At 42.8% G+C, this 19,018-nt stretch overlaps 2 protein-coding genes across 4 annotated transcripts; one reads left to right on the top strand and one right to left on the bottom strand.

The window, feature by feature from the left end:
* Window positions 1-615: 615 nt before the first annotated feature.
* Window positions 616-12,680, bottom strand: uimc1 (ubiquitin interaction motif containing 1). 2 transcript variants are annotated; one of them, XM_031868977.1, is made up of 22 exons: window positions 12,345-12,680; window positions 11,525-11,655; window positions 11,342-11,417; window positions 10,889-11,007; window positions 10,560-10,731; window positions 10,228-10,394; window positions 9,296-10,021; window positions 8,947-9,001; window positions 8,718-8,818; window positions 8,426-8,538; window positions 8,102-8,282; window positions 7,369-7,473; window positions 6,279-6,334; window positions 5,877-6,064; window positions 5,491-5,561; window positions 5,108-5,228; window positions 4,541-4,855; window positions 4,308-4,389; window positions 4,104-4,209; window positions 3,925-3,973; window positions 3,530-3,563; window positions 616-3,276 (listed from the first exon to the last, which is right to left on the bottom strand). In XM_031868977.1, exons 1-22 carry the CDS (start codon window positions 12,376-12,378, stop codon window positions 3,099-3,101), a joined length of 3,180 nt encoding a protein of 1,059 aa, XP_031724837.1. In that variant the 5' UTR covers window positions 12,379-12,680; the 3' UTR covers window positions 616-3,098. The 2 variants fall into 2 exon arrangements, with proteins under 2 accessions (XP_031724837.1, XP_031724839.1); XM_031868979.1 differs by having other exon boundaries at window positions 3,186-3,797.
* A 1,941-nt stretch (window positions 12,681-14,621) lies between these two features.
* Window positions 14,622-18,928, top strand: znf346 (zinc finger protein 346). 2 transcript variants are annotated; one of them, XM_031869016.1, is made up of 7 exons: window positions 14,622-14,718; window positions 16,229-16,332; window positions 16,465-16,560; window positions 16,880-17,027; window positions 17,194-17,421; window positions 17,524-17,623; window positions 18,034-18,928. In XM_031869016.1, exons 1-7 carry the CDS (start codon window positions 14,661-14,663, stop codon window positions 18,251-18,253), a joined length of 954 nt encoding a protein of 317 aa, XP_031724876.1. In that variant the 5' UTR covers window positions 14,622-14,660; the 3' UTR covers window positions 18,254-18,928. The 2 variants fall into 2 exon arrangements, with proteins under 2 accessions (XP_031724876.1, XP_031724875.1); XM_031869015.1 differs by having other exon boundaries at window positions 17,191-17,421.
* The last annotated feature ends 90 nt before the right edge of the window (window positions 18,929-19,018 follow it).

Genomic DNA, 19,018 nt, shown 5'->3' with positions numbered 1-19,018 from the left:
AGAATAGGAATTCTGAAATGGTTCATTCTGCACCATGTTTTGTACTTTTAAATATTAAATGCAGGACTTTTACACGTGACGCAGTATTTCTACATTTCTACTATTTGGAACTACATACTAAACACAGTCATAAACGTGGTGGTAGTTTCAAGCAGACCGGACCCTTAGTGGTAAACGGTCGGAGACATAGTTGATATCCGTCTGGTGAACACAGTCAACTCCGTGGATTTGAAATCAGCCTGGAACAAACAGGTTGAGGCAGTTTGTCCTGTGCAGGAATTAGAACAATGTCTTATCAGGAATCTTTACTGTAAGAGTTTCTTTCAGAGCAAAATGAAAAAGAGTAAGAAATTTGTTTCCGCATCACAAACATCTTATTCTTAACAAAATGATATTACTTGATGTATCAAAGATGGAGTCTTTAAGCCTCAAGGGCTCAAATCTGAACATAAACTCATCTGCTACAGATGATGTTTTCCATTTAAATTATTCATATAAATATTATTTATAATCTGTTGTATTTTTCTTTTTACTTGTCTGACAAACAGTTCTTTCTATACGTGTCAGGGCTCCACGTACCAAGTTTCAATCCAAATTCAGCCCAACCGTTAAGCAGTTGGTGGAGCAAACTCATCATTAAAAAAATCATCAATGAATAGTTTAAAATGAGCTCCACCTCAACCAGCTACAACAGGAACATCCTGTTCACGCATCATCCATTCATCATGCATGAGTAATAATAACCTATGATATAATACATGATAGTATAACGGTCACATTTCTCTACTTTTAATACTTTCAGTACATTTTCCTTATTATACTATACATACTTTTACTGAGGTTACATTTCCAATGCAAGTGTGATATTAGTACTTTTACTTGAAGTAAAGGATCTCAATGCTGCCGTTATGGCCGCACATTAAGGCCCATGGTGTCACATGTTTAACTATCACATACAGGTGGAACGTTTGTGTCCGTGTACTGTTGGTCCTAAAGTGGACACAGACAGTTGTTATTGTAATAGATATCTTTTATTTGAACTCCACTTCATCATTATTCCTCCTAAACTTCGATCCAGTTGGTGCAACTGAACATTGTGACAGAGTCTTACGCAACACACAGTCTGCACGACGCTGCGTTGCAACAGTCTCTCAGGAAATGCAAGTGAAATGTAACGACGGTTAGAGGATTAGACAAACTGTATCTGTGTGAAATCTGTTCTTCCTGTCAAGGACAAAATAAGAACAAAGCACATTGTTTCACCCGCTGAAAACATCATGTCGCATCAAGCTCATCTCTCCCTTCAATGAACCAACACGTGTGATCAGTGTGTGACAGTGAGTTTTAGCAAATTCAACTCTAAAGTGCCGATACAGTATTCAAGGTTGATACAGTGAAAAAAAAACAGGCAAATTTGATCTCCATCAACTTAATATTTCATATGGTCCATGGTGAAGAGAAGGCATTAAAATAAACTCCCCTGAGCTGAGAGAAGATGATTTAACAGGGCAGTGACGACATGTTGAGCTTCTGATCGTCACAAATGGAAATCGACTCCCAAAAAAAACATGTTACCGTTACTTTCAACTCCCTCACCGGGCCGTCTCTGATCTTAACGGGGACATTAAGATCACAGTCAGAGTTCTCAGGCTTCAACTGAATCGCACTTCCTTCCACTAGAGTCACAGTGAAAACAGGTGATGTGGGACCTGACAGGAAGTGGGTTTAAAATCCCATGTTATGGGATAACAAATGTCAACAGTTTACAAAAAAAACATCAGATTTGACTTTTTTCTGGTACAATTAAGAGATCTGCATTGAAAAGACTGATTTGTTCTCTCAAAGTAATGCTTGCAGAGCTCTTCAGGCTCTCGATCTTTCCACTGTTTGCGTTTGATCTGAAGTGCTCAACAGCCGACTCGAACCTACAAAGGACTGACGTAAAGTTGAGAGACAACGTGGTTATTATTAGCTCTAAAAAAATGTTGTTTGTCCGGAGGGCGGTGCCAGAAAAAAAAAGGCCACGTTGCAATCTAAATAAAACGATGGATATCATCTCTACGGTGGCCCATTTAGGACATTCACACTCATGTGGGCAAACGTGTGTATTTGTCAACTGAAGGAATCATATCTGTGAATTGACTTACATCAACCTGCACAGCTGCGTTCATCTCATCCACATAGAGTTCAAACGATGAGCTGACTGATCGATCAGTTAAATGAATCCGTGATTTTTAAGCCCAAAAAAAAAAAAGACACTTTCACGGGTTCCAGCTTCTCAAATGTGAGAATGTTCTGCTCTTGTTTGTCATGAATTATTGTTATATTAACATCTTTGGGTTTTGGACTTTTGGTCGTCATAGGCTAGGAAATTAAAACGTTTTTTTAATTTTATGAATCATTTTAACATTAGCATGATGGACAATTTAGCACATTTACATGCTACTATTAGAAGGCTTCATGTTAGCATCTACACATGCTAACACTTAGCAAGTCAGCGTGCCAATATTTGGCGTTTCTATTTATAAACTTAAGTGTTTGGACCTCAGTTGGCCTCCAGATGAAACATCAGAGGATCACCAAAGTCAGTAGGATTCATCGTGTGGAGAACATCAACGTCTTTGCAAAGTTTCAAGGCAATCCATCCAACGTGTGCGGAGACATTTGAGAGATAAGTGGACAACTGATTAGCAGGGCTACAAACAATAACTTCACTTCTCATATTTGAGGGTTGAAGGCCAGTAAAATGTTGTTAGTATGAATTTGATTTACACTCAGAAGGCGAAGACGACACAGAAGTGAACACAAAGGAAATGTTTCAATACACAAAGAGGTAGTCTGAAACACGTCAACATATACGAACGCTAAATTTGGTGGCACACAAAGAGTCTGAATCCGGCTGCTTTGAAATAATTGTGAGATTTTGACCATTCAAGTGTTCGATCTGTCGTTGTTTACCTGCATAAATATGTGACATCAGGAAGGTGTTGGGTTAAAAACAAGTCTTTTTTTTCAACGTAATGTCACGTCCAACCTGATTGGGTCTTTATTTAAGGCTCTGGTTTCCAGTGTTCTCCGTCAGCACCAGGAGGCCGTCCTCATCTTCGTCTCTGACGCAGCGTCTTGGCTCGCTGCTGTGTTTTGAAGTCAATAAGGCAGCCGGTGGCCTCTGAGATGGGAGTGAAGGCTCTGATGGGAGAGTTACTGATCCTGACAGCTGAAACGCTGCCCTCCTCTTCATCATCATCATCATCATCCCGCAGATCAATGACATCTCTAAAAGTGAACAAAGACACAAGAAATCAGAGCTCGTTGAAGCAGAAAACATTCTTTAAAACTGGAACTAGCTTACTAACGGATTCACACGACACGGTTGAGGATCAGCAGAAACATTTCTACCACGTCTGTCCTCACAATGTTCACTCGGACAGACACAGTCACTGTGAGAGATTCTGGATCAAAATGTCCACAAAGACAGAAGAATATTGTCACTCAAATCATAATGTCAGTGTTTCTCAGACGTCTTTACCCCGAGTGGAGTTTGGATCCAGACGGCCCGGCCTCTGAGAACACAGAACAACAAGTCAGCACAAATGTGAATCAAACGATGAGTTCTACTGCTAATCATTTACTTTTTGAGGCTGTAAAAACATATATTTATTTGCTCAACATTGTTTCATCTGAATGTTGAGCATCAGGTGAGTCCAGTTGTTCACATCTGCTTCTTTCTGTTCACACTGTTATGGAGGAACCCGAGGAACTGAAGGTCCTTTTTGTTAGCGCACCAAACATTATACCTGTTAAACATCAGCATGTTAGCTTTCTGCTGTTAGCATTTAGCTCAAAGCTCCACTGTGTGTCAGCACAGCTTCACAGAGCTGCTGGCATAAAGTGTTGTTACATTTAAAAGACTTCTAGACTCACCTGAATCTCTGCTCTCGGTTTGCTCCAGAGCCGACAGCAGATTTCCCTTCTGGGAGGTCAGAAATATATATAAATATTAAAAAAAGGATCCAACCTCATCAACAGATCAAATCCAAAACATAAGATTTAAATCTTGTGCACTTCTATCGGTGAATGACCGAGTGTGTGACGAGTCTTACCGCTGCAGTCTTTGATGCCTGCCGTTGGATGCAGAGCTCGGTGTGTCGGTTGTAGTCTCTCAGGGGAACAGCTTTCTGACAGACGTAACATTTCTCTTGATTCCTGCTGAAAACATAAAACTGTATTTAAAATACGAACAGAAAAAAATAACCTGTGTGAAACCGCTGAGCTGTTCCTGTTAACGACAGGTGGTACCTACTTACTTGCCAGTGTTGGAGGGTTCATAAGTCACTTCAGCAGCCGCCTCTGCTCTCCTTGTTCTCTTCCTCCGAGTCTTCAAAGACACTATGAAGTGAACAGCAAGGAGTCCTTTTTAAACCAGCAACACAACAACGCTAAACTGTTACGTCCCAACCACTGTGAAAATATAACGTTGCAGCTTACAGCCATGAATCTAGAGGCCGAACTGTGTTAAATAAAATAATGTTTCGGTCACCTTGCAAGCAGACTTTGTCGGGCCTCCTCTCCCCCACGATGGCCACCTCTCCGTCGCAGTACGCAGCGTGCCTCTCGATCTCCGTCACCGGGTACCAGCCCTGACAGATGGGACAGTCCACTTTGGCTTCAGGGTTCTGAGAGAGGGTGGCTGGCTGCACTTCAGAAGACGTGGACCTCTGAAGCCCTCGATCCGTTATCTCCTCCACATCTGGATCCCCCCCGTCCTCCTCTGTCCTCTCCTCTCTAACATGCTGTCCTCCAGCATCGCTGCAGCTCACAGGGATGCTCCCCTTCGTCTTTCTGTCCACTGCGGCTGAAAAACAGTAACGCAAACGCATGTTTCAGATTATTCCCTAACGATGATTTCTACAACTTCAGCCACCACACGACCAGGTCGGGGAAACTTGTATCAGTACAAACACAAAACTACAAATAAGGTTTTCTGTTCCATTTGTTAAGAGTTCAACATGTAAGATCCTGTTTAAACATTAAAAAATGAACAGAATATGAAATGAAATGTTTTCTTCTGTGTTGTTGTTGTCCTTTCCACACAACGTGATCTTACCATCCACCTCCATCTCTTCCTCCTCCCCCTGCAGCTCCTCTCCGGCTGGAGAATCCACTTGGAGAATCATCTCGACCTCCGGCGGCTCCGGACTCTTTTTACCGTCAAACTGAAATCCACGCTGGAGAAAATGTTGTCGACATCAAAGAGGAAGAAGTGATGAAATAGTTGATATTTATGGTAGATTTATGAGATTGCTTTATCTTCTGTTGTACATCTTCTCCCGAAACATGTGTGATAGCAAAGCCACCTGCCGAGTGTGTTATTAATTATTAGTAAACACACTGATACTTAGAACTGAATTTAACGTTCTCAGACTTTCATCCACTTGTAGGACGACCTCATTAACGTCATAATCTAACCGAAGCAGTGTTTAAACTCACCTCTGCTGCTGCGTCGGGCGGCATCATCAGATCTTGCGTCTTGTCGTCATCGTTGTCACTCAGCTGGGTTTCTGTTGAGACGAACCAGAGAGACACACCAGCTGTTAGTAGCTGTTTAGTTTTTAAGGAAAAAAGGCCTATTGTGATTAAATTAAAGGTAATCACAGAAGAAGATGGTTTCCGCACCAGGTGAGAATTTAAAACAGCCATATTCTGCTGTTGGTTGTCAAAAAAATAAATCCTTGCTTTCTAATATTTTAAGCTAAACAACCACATTCAGAAAACTCAAGCTGTTGATGTAGAAAAGGATCGTTAAGAAAACAAAGACATTTCACCACGATGATAAACTTCCTCCTGCACATGAAGAGAAGGTGGAGCTTCAGTACCTGGACAAACCTCACAGTCATCAGCATCCGCCTGTCCTTCTTCTCCCTCCTCCTTCTTCTTCTCTTCTCCTTCTTTGCTCTCTCTTTCCTCCTCTTCATCCTTATTGTCTTCTTCATCCTCCTCTGCCTCAGCAGACAGTGTTTCAGCTGCCTCACACACGTTTTTCCTTCTCAGTCTGAGGCCACGCCTGAAAATAAATGAAGGATGGTCGTCAGTTCAGATGCCCTCTCTTGTTCGTAGTTCAGTAGTTTTGAGTGTATCAAGTTTATTTCTGGTTTGAGACTGAAGAGCCACCTCGCTGTCTGACTTTCTGCTCCTTTGATCCTGTGTGACCACGAAGGCTAACAGAACGCTAACAAGACACATTCCCACTGTAGTAGAAGAGCCAGTGCGGTTTTTACCTTCGAGGAACGAGCTGCTGAAGGGATTCAGCAGGCGACTCAGGTGAAGGGGATTTCTAGGAGGAACACATGAAGCTTGTTGAATGACTCAGAATGAATTGAACTTGTTGAAACATCAGAAACAGCTTTGCTTCATAAATGTTATGCTCATTAGTGTCTTCACATCACAGCAGGGATCAACAACGTACACTAAGACTAGAACAATAATGATAGTGTATACTAATAAATGTTCATATCAACATAGCGTTTCTCTTCTTATCAGATGTTTGAATTTTTTGGAACCAAAAGTAACACGAGAGGGTGAGTGGAGTACAAATGAATGCTAAATACGGCATTTTTATGTGACCGAATGTTACAATTAAATGAATGAAAATGCACTGTGAAAGGGTTAAATTTGTAAGATGAAAACATGACAACTCCCAGACCGTGGTAAGTGACCTGTCAATCACCATGTAGCCCCGCCCTAAAGCATACTCTGCTTTATAGTCTATTTGACTCTAAATGGACCATCATTTACTGAATGAACATCATGCTGTGTTGAAGAAGACTTGAAACTAGAGCTTGAGACCATAAATTCATGTTTACTGAGGTAATAAATCAAGAGAGAAGTAGAGTCATTTTCTCAGTGACTTCTATACAATCTGACTTATTTTTGCAAGCGGAGAAGTCGCCTCCTGCTGGTTATTAGAAAGAATACAAGTTTAAGGCTCTGCATTGGCTTCACTTTTCAGAATCAGAGGTATCCGCCTGGTCTGAGTATTATTTTATTTCGTGCATCTGGCTACGCTCAGGGCTCACTTTTCCACTACTTCTGCGAGCAAATAGTGCTTTCAACACTAATTCTATGATTTATTTATCAATTTATATCAATCTATTTCTATTTCCATTCCTCTTACTATCACTTGTATCACTATCTCTCCGGTAGTGACAGGTTGAGTGGGGCGTTTTCTCACTGCTGTATTGTGAGTAAATGATCTGAATACTTCAGGCCTCAGAGGTTCACTCTGGTTCATTAAACTCTGTATATGAACATCATCTCAAATTAGATATCAGCCTATGAAGTCCATAAAGACACTAGTTATGACGGTACCTCTGGCTGCGGCAGGACAGCCTCCCCCCACTCAGCCTTCCTGAGCAGACACCTCTGAGCCTGCTTCAGACTCTTCTCATACACCTCCATGTGACCCAGGATCACCTGACATGAGGGATGAATGGACAGAGAAACAGAAGAGAAAGTAAAGAATTAGACATCATTTTACTTTACAATTTGATTGCATGTTTATTGTTTGTATTATTGAGTTAATAATATGCTTAATAAAATAATTTCTAGACAATCTGCAAAAATAAAATGTGAATTAACGTGCATTTCCATCCACTGGTGTCATGAAAGTATAGATAGTTAAACAGCTGGTGGAGCTTAAATCTGTAGGTGAGATTAAATTATTCCAGAAGAGGATATAACAAGATGAGGTCATTAAAGAGCTCCGGTCAGAGCTCAAACAATGGAAAACATGATGGAAATATGACATTTGTGACTGTTTCATGTATGAAGGTTACGTTCTCGTCAAAGCACACAGATCTGACGTTTAAGTGAAGATCATTGGAGCTGTTAAGAGTGTCAAAGCCAGCAGCGCCATCATGAATGAGATGAAAGGGATTATTTGGAGCCTCGTACCTCTCATATCATCTGCTCAAATACAGGTGACCTCAGTCTGAGCACTTTCATTGACCATCACAGCAGAAATCATCGCATTTGAGAAGAAGCGATATGAGGTGATTACCCAGAAATCTTTTATTTATAACAAGATGAAACAGATCTTCACCTGTGTGTATTCGTCCGGGTCCACCCCTTGAGGACAGAAGGGAACCCCCCAGTAGTAGTGCACCGTCGGCCCGCCTGCAGGCGCCCCGCTGACCGCTCCCTGGCTGCTGATTGGCTGTGGTCCTCTCTCTGTGGTGGAAGGCTGCTGTCTGCTGGTGGATGTGGAGGCGGAGGTAGAAGGTCTCATTGTGGAAACATACAGAGAATTACAGTGAGCAAAGAGATGTCCTTCAACTCTTTGATGAGACAAGTCAGACTCACTGTTTGAGGCGGTTAACGTGACACAGAGACTCTGATCTCGTGGTGTTGTCGGTGTTTTCTCTACCTGCAGTTCATCCCCGGAGAAGCTGCCGTCACGTGGTTCAAGGATGCATCCTCACCGTCTGCCCGATGAACAGGCCTCTCCTCTGGGAAGACCGGGCTGGGTGAGCCCACCGGCTGCAGCGGATGAGAGGGAGGAACAGTGAAGACAGACAAACGCTCTGTTATTCCTGATAGAAATCAAACTTCTAATGCTGACACAGTGAATTAACTAGACGTGTAACTGATGACACATGACACAAAGTGGATATGTGGGAAAATACTGGAGGTCATCAACAGCGAGGAAGCCTCTGTACCGTGACGTCGTCGTCAGACCAGAGTAGCGTCATATCGCTGGTCAGCTCCGTCTCAGCCGAGCAGTCTTTGGATGTTTCCTTGAGCTCCTCCTCTGTATCATCTAAAACCAGAAAACATCAGCAGAGCCACTGACCAACAGGTTCTACTCACACTATTGCTCACATTGTTAGTGAAGATTAAGGACAAGAGACTTCCAGAGAGTAGTGTGTGTGTGATGTTTCACTGTACCCGACGTAGACGACTTAGTAAACCCGGCGTCTTGATTGTGATCAGTCTTGCTGTCCTGAATTCAAAAAGCAGGAAAAACAGTTAAAAATGAGCAGTAAGTTACAAAATCTGTCAGGATGCTATGAGTGAAACTGCCATTTCTACTGCCATCATGCTGAAAATGAGGTAAGAAGTCTTTTCATCCTTGCGGCGGTTAAAAACATTACAGTATAATAAATATGTTGCAGAACAGCGTTGCTTTAAAAGATACACTTATTACTCTCAAATAACGATATCACACTCAAAGATCCAGTCGTTTCAGACGTTCCCGACTATCAGAGAAGCCCTTTTGTTTGACACCTGGACTCACCTGCCTCAGACTCTGAGCCGGAGCCTCGGTGGTGGTTAAATTCCCGTCACTGTCTGAACCCATGAGCTCAGCAGCTGAAGGGCTCGCGGCGTGTTTCTGCTCAACCAGTTTAATCTTTCGTCGTCTTCCGATCCTGCCGAACACTGGGCTTGTATATCCTCCTCCGACAGTCTCGGAGAACACAGGACTTCTGCAGGTTGCTGGTTTTTCAGGGGGAGGGAGGTTCTTGGGAAGGCCGGGGCTTTTGAGGAATACTGGACTCTTAAGCAGACCGGGCGTGGACTTCACAGAGGAGGTCGAGCTCTCCTGAGAACTGAACATGAACCCTGAGTTACAGACACCGTCTTGGGGTTTGCAGGCACTTGGAGACATCTCGTGCTGAGTATTCCTGCCAAATACTGGACTTTTGAAATACTCGGGACTCGGATCCGTCTCTACATCATCTCCCTGATCAGCCTCTAAGGAGACAGGACTCTCGGACAAAGTGAGGTTGTTGGAGCGTTTGGGGCTTTTGGGAAACGTGGGACTGCTGGCTTGAGCGGGCTGAGACTTTCGAGGCGAGGCCCAACTGTCCCGAGAGGAGCAGAACACGAACCCTGAGGTTCTGCAGGTCTCCAGGAGGTCCTGGCTCAGCCGGGGGACGTGAACCTTGGCTCTGCAGTCAGCGGAGGGGAAGACGGGGGATTTAAGAAGCTGACAGTCGTCGATCTGGGTCGAGTCACAGCTCTGATTTATTGTTCAGAGAAGACAAAAACAAACATCATTTATTTGGAGTTGTGTTTGTACTCAGCTGATGACTGTTAGTCCAATATTCTCTCTCTTTTAGTTCTGTAAAAATCACATTGGGCTTATGGAAACTGTGACCAGCAGCCTTTTCTAGACTAAATAATGAATTGAATCAGACGAATCAAAAGGAAAGAGAAGACAGAAACCTGTGGTGAGTCCAGAGGCACTGAGAGACCCTCTGAGCTGCAGGGTGAAGCCTGAGAGGAGATCTTCTGAGCCTGCGACAAGTCCGGCATCTCCAGCAGAGGACTTCCTTCTTTCCTTTTCCGCTTTCTCAGCCTGTTATTACTTTCATCTCCTGTTCCTTTTGCTCCTGGGAATACAGTACGTGTTCACACTCATGGGCACTTCAGCAGCAGCTGGTCTGATTTAACGCTAACATTATTCTTTTTGATTTATTCTTCCCTTTCTGTCTCGTCAGTGTTGGTGCAGGAGGACACTAGAAGTTGCAGGGTATTGAACAACAACAGTGACTCACCTGGGTTCAGGTCGGCCTCTGGTGTGCAGACGTCCTCTGCTGCTCCCTGATTGACGGCCGACGTCTTCTTCCCGTTTGCATACCAGAGTTTCCTGGGAGAGAAGATCCTGAGTGAAGCTTCAGCATCGGTAGGCAGCCTCCGACTTTGGGCCGGTTGAGTCTGATTGAACATCTACGAGACACAAAAAAACACGGATATTTAGAAACCGGTCGGTCATCTACACTAGGTGACTGTGAGCGTGCAACAAAAAGAAGTGGTTGTACATTTACTGCAGTATGCAATCGGTTCTGTATCCTCCAAAAATGACCGTACAGCTTTAACAACTCACACTCTCTTGGATGGCTTTCATCATGGCCTCGTCCTCTTGCTGGACTCTGAGCGCAGTGACGCTGGCTTCCTGTTCGCTCAGACGCAAAGCCATGTCCATCATCTCCTCCTCGGTCATCTCTGAGAACAACGGGGACAAGGTTACTATGTCAGAAAGTCAGCGTTGTATATATTACAGACATCGGCTTTAAATGTGACGAACACAGTGACTTAGTTAGGGTAGATTAAGCTTTGGATGGCTACGTTTAGACTGTACTTTAGTCAATTAAACGACACTTTTGATGGCGTCAATAAATCAGCATCTCAAAACGAGGTACAGTAACTTCAATCGAGAATGTTATTACACAATAACGTCACGTTTTTATTGAACATAGTACTGGTTGTGGTATTCTCTTCATACTGGTATTTTTCTGAATGATTTCTAGTTAAATGAAATGAAAGCTCTGTTATGTACCTTTGGATTTGTTCTCCGTCTCTCTTTTCCGTTTTTCTCTCGATGCCGATGACAGAAGTGATGATGAGAGCTCGTCCTGGAAGAACAAACAAACTAAGGTGTTGTTGTTTTTTTTGAGCCTGTACTTCTGGAGTTAAACATATAAACCTGTATTTATCTAGCTCATCTTAACATTTTCTTTACATTGTCGTCTCCATCGTCGAGAGCTTCGTCCTCCTGCGTGTTTTCGCCAACCTGTTGGCTTCCGGAGGGAACGTCGCTGACATCCTGGAGTAGTTGCTTCCTCAGAGCCATTCTGGTCTGCTCCTGAGAAACTATGACACACAAATAAATAAAGCTTCAACAGTTACATCTCGAAAACCACATAATCCAGCTCCACTCAAATTCCTGCTGGTTTCTCCTTTCTTGCCAGAATCTAAGGTGAGGGAAGAATTCACATGCAGCTCACCCGTCTACTTTCTGCTGGATTTGTGACGTATCGGCCAATTCATGGCTGTTGTAAACCAGCCTCTTCAGTTTGAAAAAGAAGAAACACAAATCTCTCTTATGAGCCGTTTCAGTTCGTCCACACATTCATAGATTCAACCAGCGTCTTGAACAACCACTCAGGCCATTAAGGTTAAAGTTACTATATTTCAACATGAAACATGAGTGGCAGTTAAGCTAAAGTATGCAGTGTTTATATTCTCAATGAACATTACCTGTATCCATTTTGGGGCATAATACACTTGACGGCGTGTATGAGTGAAATTAAATGAAGACATCATCTGCAGCTCTTTCTAACATTATAACATAATTGTTATTGTTGTGTTATTCTCATTGTTATACACAACTCCTGCATGAGGTTTTGTAAAAAGGTGGAGTGTGTGTTGGTTGGTCTACTCGTTTGTAATACTAGTATTACTCCTCCTCATCCCCCTCTTCCTTCCTCCTTCTCTTCGGTTTCAAAATAACCAATAATAACAGCGCACCCTCCTCGCGCACTCTCAGCAGCAGTTATCACCTGATGATGAAGACTGTCCTCTTCTACCTCTCATCTGTCCGGCTGGTCGGTGTGACGTGATGGCACGAGCGTTGACCCCAAATTAACTAGCCAGCGTGTTGAAGTTGAAACAAAAGAGCTGAGTGAGAAGCACGAAATCATCAGTTGAAGTTAGCTTCCATAGCGCGAGAACATCGGTTGACAGGGAAACAAATTGACGAAACGGGACCCTAAAAACATCAAATACAATTCATTTTCTCGATGTTGTGTTTAATTTACCGTATAGTTAAAACAAAGTCGCTGTTTATGTGTGTTTTTTTTGTTCCACGGCTACTTAAAATAACGATAAACCAAACAATAATTCAGTATATAAAGACTCACATCAAGAGTTTTCCTCACTTTCGCGGCGCCATGTTTGTTTGAGTCACGTGACTACTACGTCAGGCGCGAACTTCACGCTGCCTTCAGCCAGAGCCGTATAAAGTCGCGTAAACGGAAGTTTAACATACTTGATTTTCAAGTGGCGGGCAATTTGCGTGCATAGTTATTGGTAGAAACGATGCAAACAGAGAGACAGAATTGCGACAAGCATATTTAAATTACTACATATTGTGTTTTTTTTAAAGTATAATTTGCTAATATTTGAGAATTAGTAAGATTAGGGAAGGATTGGAGAAGTTTTCAAGAACAAACTAAGACAAACAGACAGAATTTTGGTGCCTGACGATGTCTGCCTGTTACATTTACTAATCCTCAAATATGAGCACATTTTACTTTTAAAAACACAGATTATTTCTCTCTGTTTCTACAGATTTCTATGGAAGCCCATTTCTGCCAGTATCTACACGTGCAAATTGCCCACCAAGTACTTCCTGGAACCCTCTGAAGTCTACGTGAATCATGTGACAATAAAGCAATGATTCTTAACCCCACGATGGGGCCGCGAACGCCACCTAGAGGGCCGCAAAAAAACTTTCAGTTTTGCACCTGTGGGCCGCGAGGGCCGCGGGACCGCATAGGTTATCAATTGAAGACACCAGAGATATTACTGTTCTCCATGAGACACTCAGTTACAATATAGCTTCCCACCACCTGGTGGCGGTAATGCGTCAGTCAGTTGTTTAACAAGATACAATAAGCAGAAGAAGACACTCAGCTAGCCGTTAGCCCAGGTATGGGCAAACTACGGCCGTTGGGCTTTTTAATCCGGCCCGTTCATTGGTCCAAAATTGTCCAAACTATAACAAAAACTAGAGCTGGGCAGGATTCCGGTTTTAATTTCCCGTATGATATGAATTCTTCACACACCATTATACCAGTGCATAGCCAAAACAACTGCTGTCTGCTTTCAACAGGCAGCTAAATGTATTCTTTGCTGCTAATGCACAGCGGTCAGCGCTAGTTGTCTTATATGTATTGAGAGGGAACCCTAGTCATGGTCATAACTTTATAACACAACAATTAACAACCCACAACTAATGCTCTTTAGCAGAGAAAAACACAACAGCACACAACAGTCTGTGACACATAAACAATTTGTAACACTAATTTTAACCACTAGAGGGCAGCAGTGTTAAATCATTTAATGAATCATAAACATTACATGATTTAACCACTAGAGGGCAGCAGTGTTAAATCATTTAGTGAATCATAAACATTACACGATTTAACCACTAGAGGGCAGCAGTGTTAAATCATTTAATGAATCATAAACATTACATGATTTAACCACTACACTGTAGTGGTAGACAAAATGAAGACGACAGTGGTCTTCATGGCACTTGAGGCAGTTGTTCACTGATAGTGTAGTTACAGCCCTATACTGTCATTTACCTGTACAGATACAGCCACAGGCAGTTATTTATACTGAAAGATACTTTTTTTATTTTATGCGGACAAAAATCTTCAATTTTTACTGACTCCAAAGGCCCACTGCTCTGTTTCTATATGACCTACAGGTTTTCTGACACTTTTGATGCATATAGTCACAGTGGTTCAGAAGCTACAGCCATTTTAATTTGGGTCTGCCATTTTAGGTGGTTTTGCTCCAAAATAGGGGTGGAGTTAAACAGGTAACAATATAGTTATTGAATACAAATCAAACCAAGAGTGAGATCAATTAGTTAAACTAATAGTGTTAATATTTGAATGGGCCCCGGGACACTTTGTACTTGAAAAGTTGGGCCCCGAGGTCAAAAAGGTTAAGAACCCCTGCAATAAAGCATGTTGAACTGCCATTGACGCGACTCTCTCTTTTTACGGCTCTATGTTTACCCGTTTGGCTGCCTGAAAGCGGCGCATGCGCAGTAGGACGCCACTGGCTTTTGAGTTGAAATTATGGCCGACGCGATGCAGACAGACGATTTTCCTTATTTACCTTCGGGGCCGGCGGAAGGTATGACCCGTTTCCTCACGCATGCATTAAAATAAGATTGCGTGTCAGTGCAAGTCATAGTCGCGGTTAAAATACCAGTGTTGCTGCTAGCTTAACGCGAGCTAACGTTAGCCGTCCCGGCTGGCAATGGAGGCTGAGCGGAGCGTGTTTGCTAAGCTAAGCTAAGCTAACGGTAGCCGTTTCAGCTTCAAGGTCGATTAGAGCATGTCCTGCATCCGATGTTGCTTCAGACTGCTCGTGAAGTAATAACCCTGCACGTGCACCAGCGGAGACTGAAGGAGGCATCCTTAAATTTGGGTTAATAGCGGGTCATTGACAGACGTTCATTTTTGTTTAGGCCATATGCGGTTAGCTATAATCCTCAGGTCTTAAACAATGTCAACGGAGATGGAAACAGATCTGTCCATGTGGTGAAGACACTGTGTCCATACAGAAGTTTATCACGTGTGTTTTTTTATTAATATTGTATTTCTGACATTAAGCACATTTGATTTATACAGCGCATTTAAAAAGCAGCTGTTCACCGAAGCTTGGCAGAGAAATTAAAAATGCAATTTATTTAAGAGATGTGATGGAGAAGTGCGTCACTGATGTAGTAGCCTGTGTGATAACTTTGTACCTCTCCTTCTAATGCACCATGAGCGTTGTTGTACTTCTACCTGAACTGCCTCCTGTGTTCATATTGATATCTGATTCTTTACATACTGTTCATACTGCTCACACAGGATCTTGGCACACATCCCCTTTACTGTTTATTCTATATTTTGTTTTGCACTTTGCAGCTTTTTGCACTCCTGGTTATAGATGCCAAACTGCTTTTCGTTGTCTCTGTACACTGTGCAAAGACGATATTAAATTAATCTAATCTAATAGACAAACACCTTTTGTCTGAGTGACAAAAAGCCTTTAACAGACGGATGAAGCCGGTGATGTATTCCACATCTGAATTAAATACATCTCATCCAAACCAACTCGGTCAGTAGAAGTGCTCCTTCAATGTCGCATCCAACCAAGTTTTAATCCCCTGATTTAATACTTGGATTAATCATATCTGTCCAGTATATTTGCCGTTGTTTTTGTCCCGTCTTTGCATCGAGGTGAATACTTTGTTTGAGCAAAGATCAAAGACTCAAACTCAGAATTAGGACCAAAACGTGCGTCTGTCTGTCTGGTGTTTACGGATCTGTGCACAGGCGTTTTCCATTGACTTGCATGTACTGTTAACATGTGCACAAGGTGAACATCTTACATTTAAGCAATAACTACTACGAGAAAGAAAGCCGTTTATAAAAAGAAAGAATAACTCTTAATACAGAGGATTTTGATGCCACTGGAGGTGGACACCACAGAGCTGTCTTGATAAATAAAAAGCATCATGAGCAAAATTGTTGTTTGAACTTTTGCCACAGATGTTTTTTGGTTTTACGTTGTGTGTTTATAATTACATTATATCCCAGGAGATGTGACCTGATTTTGAAATCTCCTGTTTCTCTCTGTCTCCCCCCTGCAGTAAATAAGATGATAAAGGAGCATGGCGACCTGTTTTCTGACTCCCAGTGTAAAGTCTGCAGTGCTGTTCTCATTTCAGAGTCTCAGAAGTTGACTCATTATCAGGTCAGTGAGCCCACAGTCTGCTGCTGCGCTTTCAGCTGACTTTACCTATTTTTAACGGTGTGATTATTAGCCATCCTGAGTGTTTGTTGTCCACTTTGTGATGAAACGTTTGTGCTCGTCGTGTCTTTTCAGAGCAAGAAACACGGCAACAAAGTGCGCCGTTATCTTTCCATCCAGAACGAGAAGGAGCCGGAGCTCAAGAAGTTCAAGTCGTCATCGTCCGACAGTGTGAGTGAAAAGAGCTCAGTTCAACAGCTCAAATCCCCCAAAACAACAGAAACCATTAAATGTACATCACTGTGAAGATAAACAGGTGTAGCCGTTAATTGCATCTCTTAATTGATGCCATTTTAAAGCTTCGAAAAAACACCTTTTATCCTCCAGATGAAGCCTTTGTGTGGACCTTTGTTCACACAACAGATGTGCAAACAAATCGTCCTTTTTTTTCCCCCACCGGGACAAGTGATGCCTCTTGTATCCAGAAATGATGTGTGTGTGTGTGTGTGTGTGTGTGTGTGTGTGTGTGTGTGTGTGTGTGTGTAAGCAGGACTGTAACAACGGAGATACCGACCGGTCGAAGGTGTGTAATGTTTGTAACATGACCTTCTCCTCTATTGTGATGGCCGAGTCTCACTACCAGGGAAAAGTTCACGCCAAGAACCTGCGGATGAAAAACGTCGGCTCCCAGGCCCCAGGTATGTACATGCTTTTGTATGATTTTATTCATAACCTGCGGCTCTGTTACCTTCCATTTTCTTTTCCCCCCGATTCTGCGTATAGTTTTTTATCTGGTTCCCTATAAGTATGATTGACATTGTAAGTGTTGCTTACTGTCTTTTTATTGCATCTCCTCTGCAGCAGTAGCCTCCCAAATGACACAGATGGTCCTGCCGAAGAAGAAACCTGCAGACGATTCCAGCGGCGCGACGGGCGGCGACAGCAACAGCGACCCGGACCGCTTCTGCTCCATCTGCCAGGCCTCCTTCAACAACCCGCTCATGGCCCAGCAGCACTACGTGGGCAAGAAGCACAGGAAACAGATGACCAAGCAGAAACTGATGGAGACATACGGCCCCTCCACTGCACCAGGTCAGACCACAGACCCCGTCTGAGGATAAATCATTCATTAAGTCTTTCTTTTTACTGTGTGGACACGAAAACACCCCTCTCTCCTTTCCTGTGTGCCTCCAGCTTCCACACTAAAGGGCTACCCATGCACCGTCTGCAGCATCGAACTGAACTCTGTGGAGCAGTACCAGTCTCATATTAGTGGCGCCAAACATAAGAACCAGTAAGTACACACTTTTTATTTCTCCCTGATAATCACATTTCTGTCAGTACTCCACGTGTACACAGGTATTTTTTTTTTAAACTAGCTTTTTCTCTGCGTTTTGGCCTTTCGTCTTTTTGTGCCAGCTCTAACCTTGCAAACAGGACTTTTTACACAACATCTTTTTTTTCTTGTTTTTTTGCACGATTGGCCAACATGACGTTGGGGTTATATCGCTTCCTGTTGGTTTTTCATGAGCTTAAAAACACTTCAATTGCGCTCTTTCATTTCTATCTGGACAGATGTTTATTTATAATCTGCTTGTGGATTTCTGATTTCTGTTTTGTTTTGAACTAACCAATCAGTATTGTGGAAAAAAAGAAAAAACGCTCCTCTGACAAAACAATCTTAAAATGTGTCTTTTGATGTAGAGTGAAGAAGTCCGGCCTGAACACTGCAGAGAACCAAGACGCAGCAGAACTGCCGTACGAGGGCGAGTGCGAGGGCGACATCGAGTGCGAGGGCGACATCGAGTGCGAGGGCGACGGCGACGTCGAGGGCGACATCGACGTCGACGTCCAGTACGCTGCCGAAAATAACGAGTACACTCCAGAGGACACGGAGTACTCAGAGGAGAACCAGTTTACTTGAGGCTGGGATGGAAGAGACTGCAGAGGATTCAGTCAGGACTTGGAATGACACAAAAACAACCAGCCCCCTTTAACACACTAACATCAACCTCCTGCCAGAGTCTCTTCTCAGAGTCACCTGGGCCCTCAAATACCCCAACATGGTGTTTTATCATTTTGAGTTCTTAACTGAAACGCTTCAAGTCTTCTCCTCTAAAAAAGGACCCAAACACACTGAACGCGTCCATTGATGCTCCTGTGACGTATTGCAGATTTGAAATGTCAACTGCACAGAACCAGCAGTATTTTAAGAAATGGTTGCTATTTAGACATTTCTGTACATAACAGATACCCTTTAACACCTTTATCTTTTAACATATTGATACATGAATGGGGAAAAATTCTTGGGGAAAATCCTTTTCTTCCTTTTAGCTCTCCAAGCAGGCGTTCCAGCTGCAGAACAAAAACAGATGTTTCCTCATGCGATGCTCCAAAATCTAAACAAAACGCGTGAGTCGGATGCTTTCAGTGTGTTTGGGCCGCGATGAAACGAGCCTCTGATGTGGATTTGATATTTGGTATCTCCGGTACTTGTCTTTACCTAAATGTTGATTAGATAAGTATAAGACTTATTAATGTTACTGTTCACAAGCTACTTCAGCCGAATACTCAAGGCCCCGATTAATAGCATCATAAACTGTTCATAAACTTAGCTGATCACATCTCATCAATTTCAAGCAGTCACATTCTCGTTAAAATTAAAATCGATCATTTGACTCATTTACCC

This window comes from Anarrhichthys ocellatus, unplaced genomic scaffold (genome assembly GCF_004355925.1).
Source record: "Anarrhichthys ocellatus isolate YVR2014 unplaced genomic scaffold, GSC_Weel_1.0 scaffold45, whole genome shotgun sequence".
Classification (NCBI taxonomy): Eukaryota; Metazoa; Chordata; class Actinopteri; order Perciformes; family Anarhichadidae; genus Anarrhichthys; species Anarrhichthys ocellatus.
The sequence above is the reverse complement of the archived record's forward strand: the minus strand, read 5'-3'. Positions and strand labels throughout refer to the sequence as shown.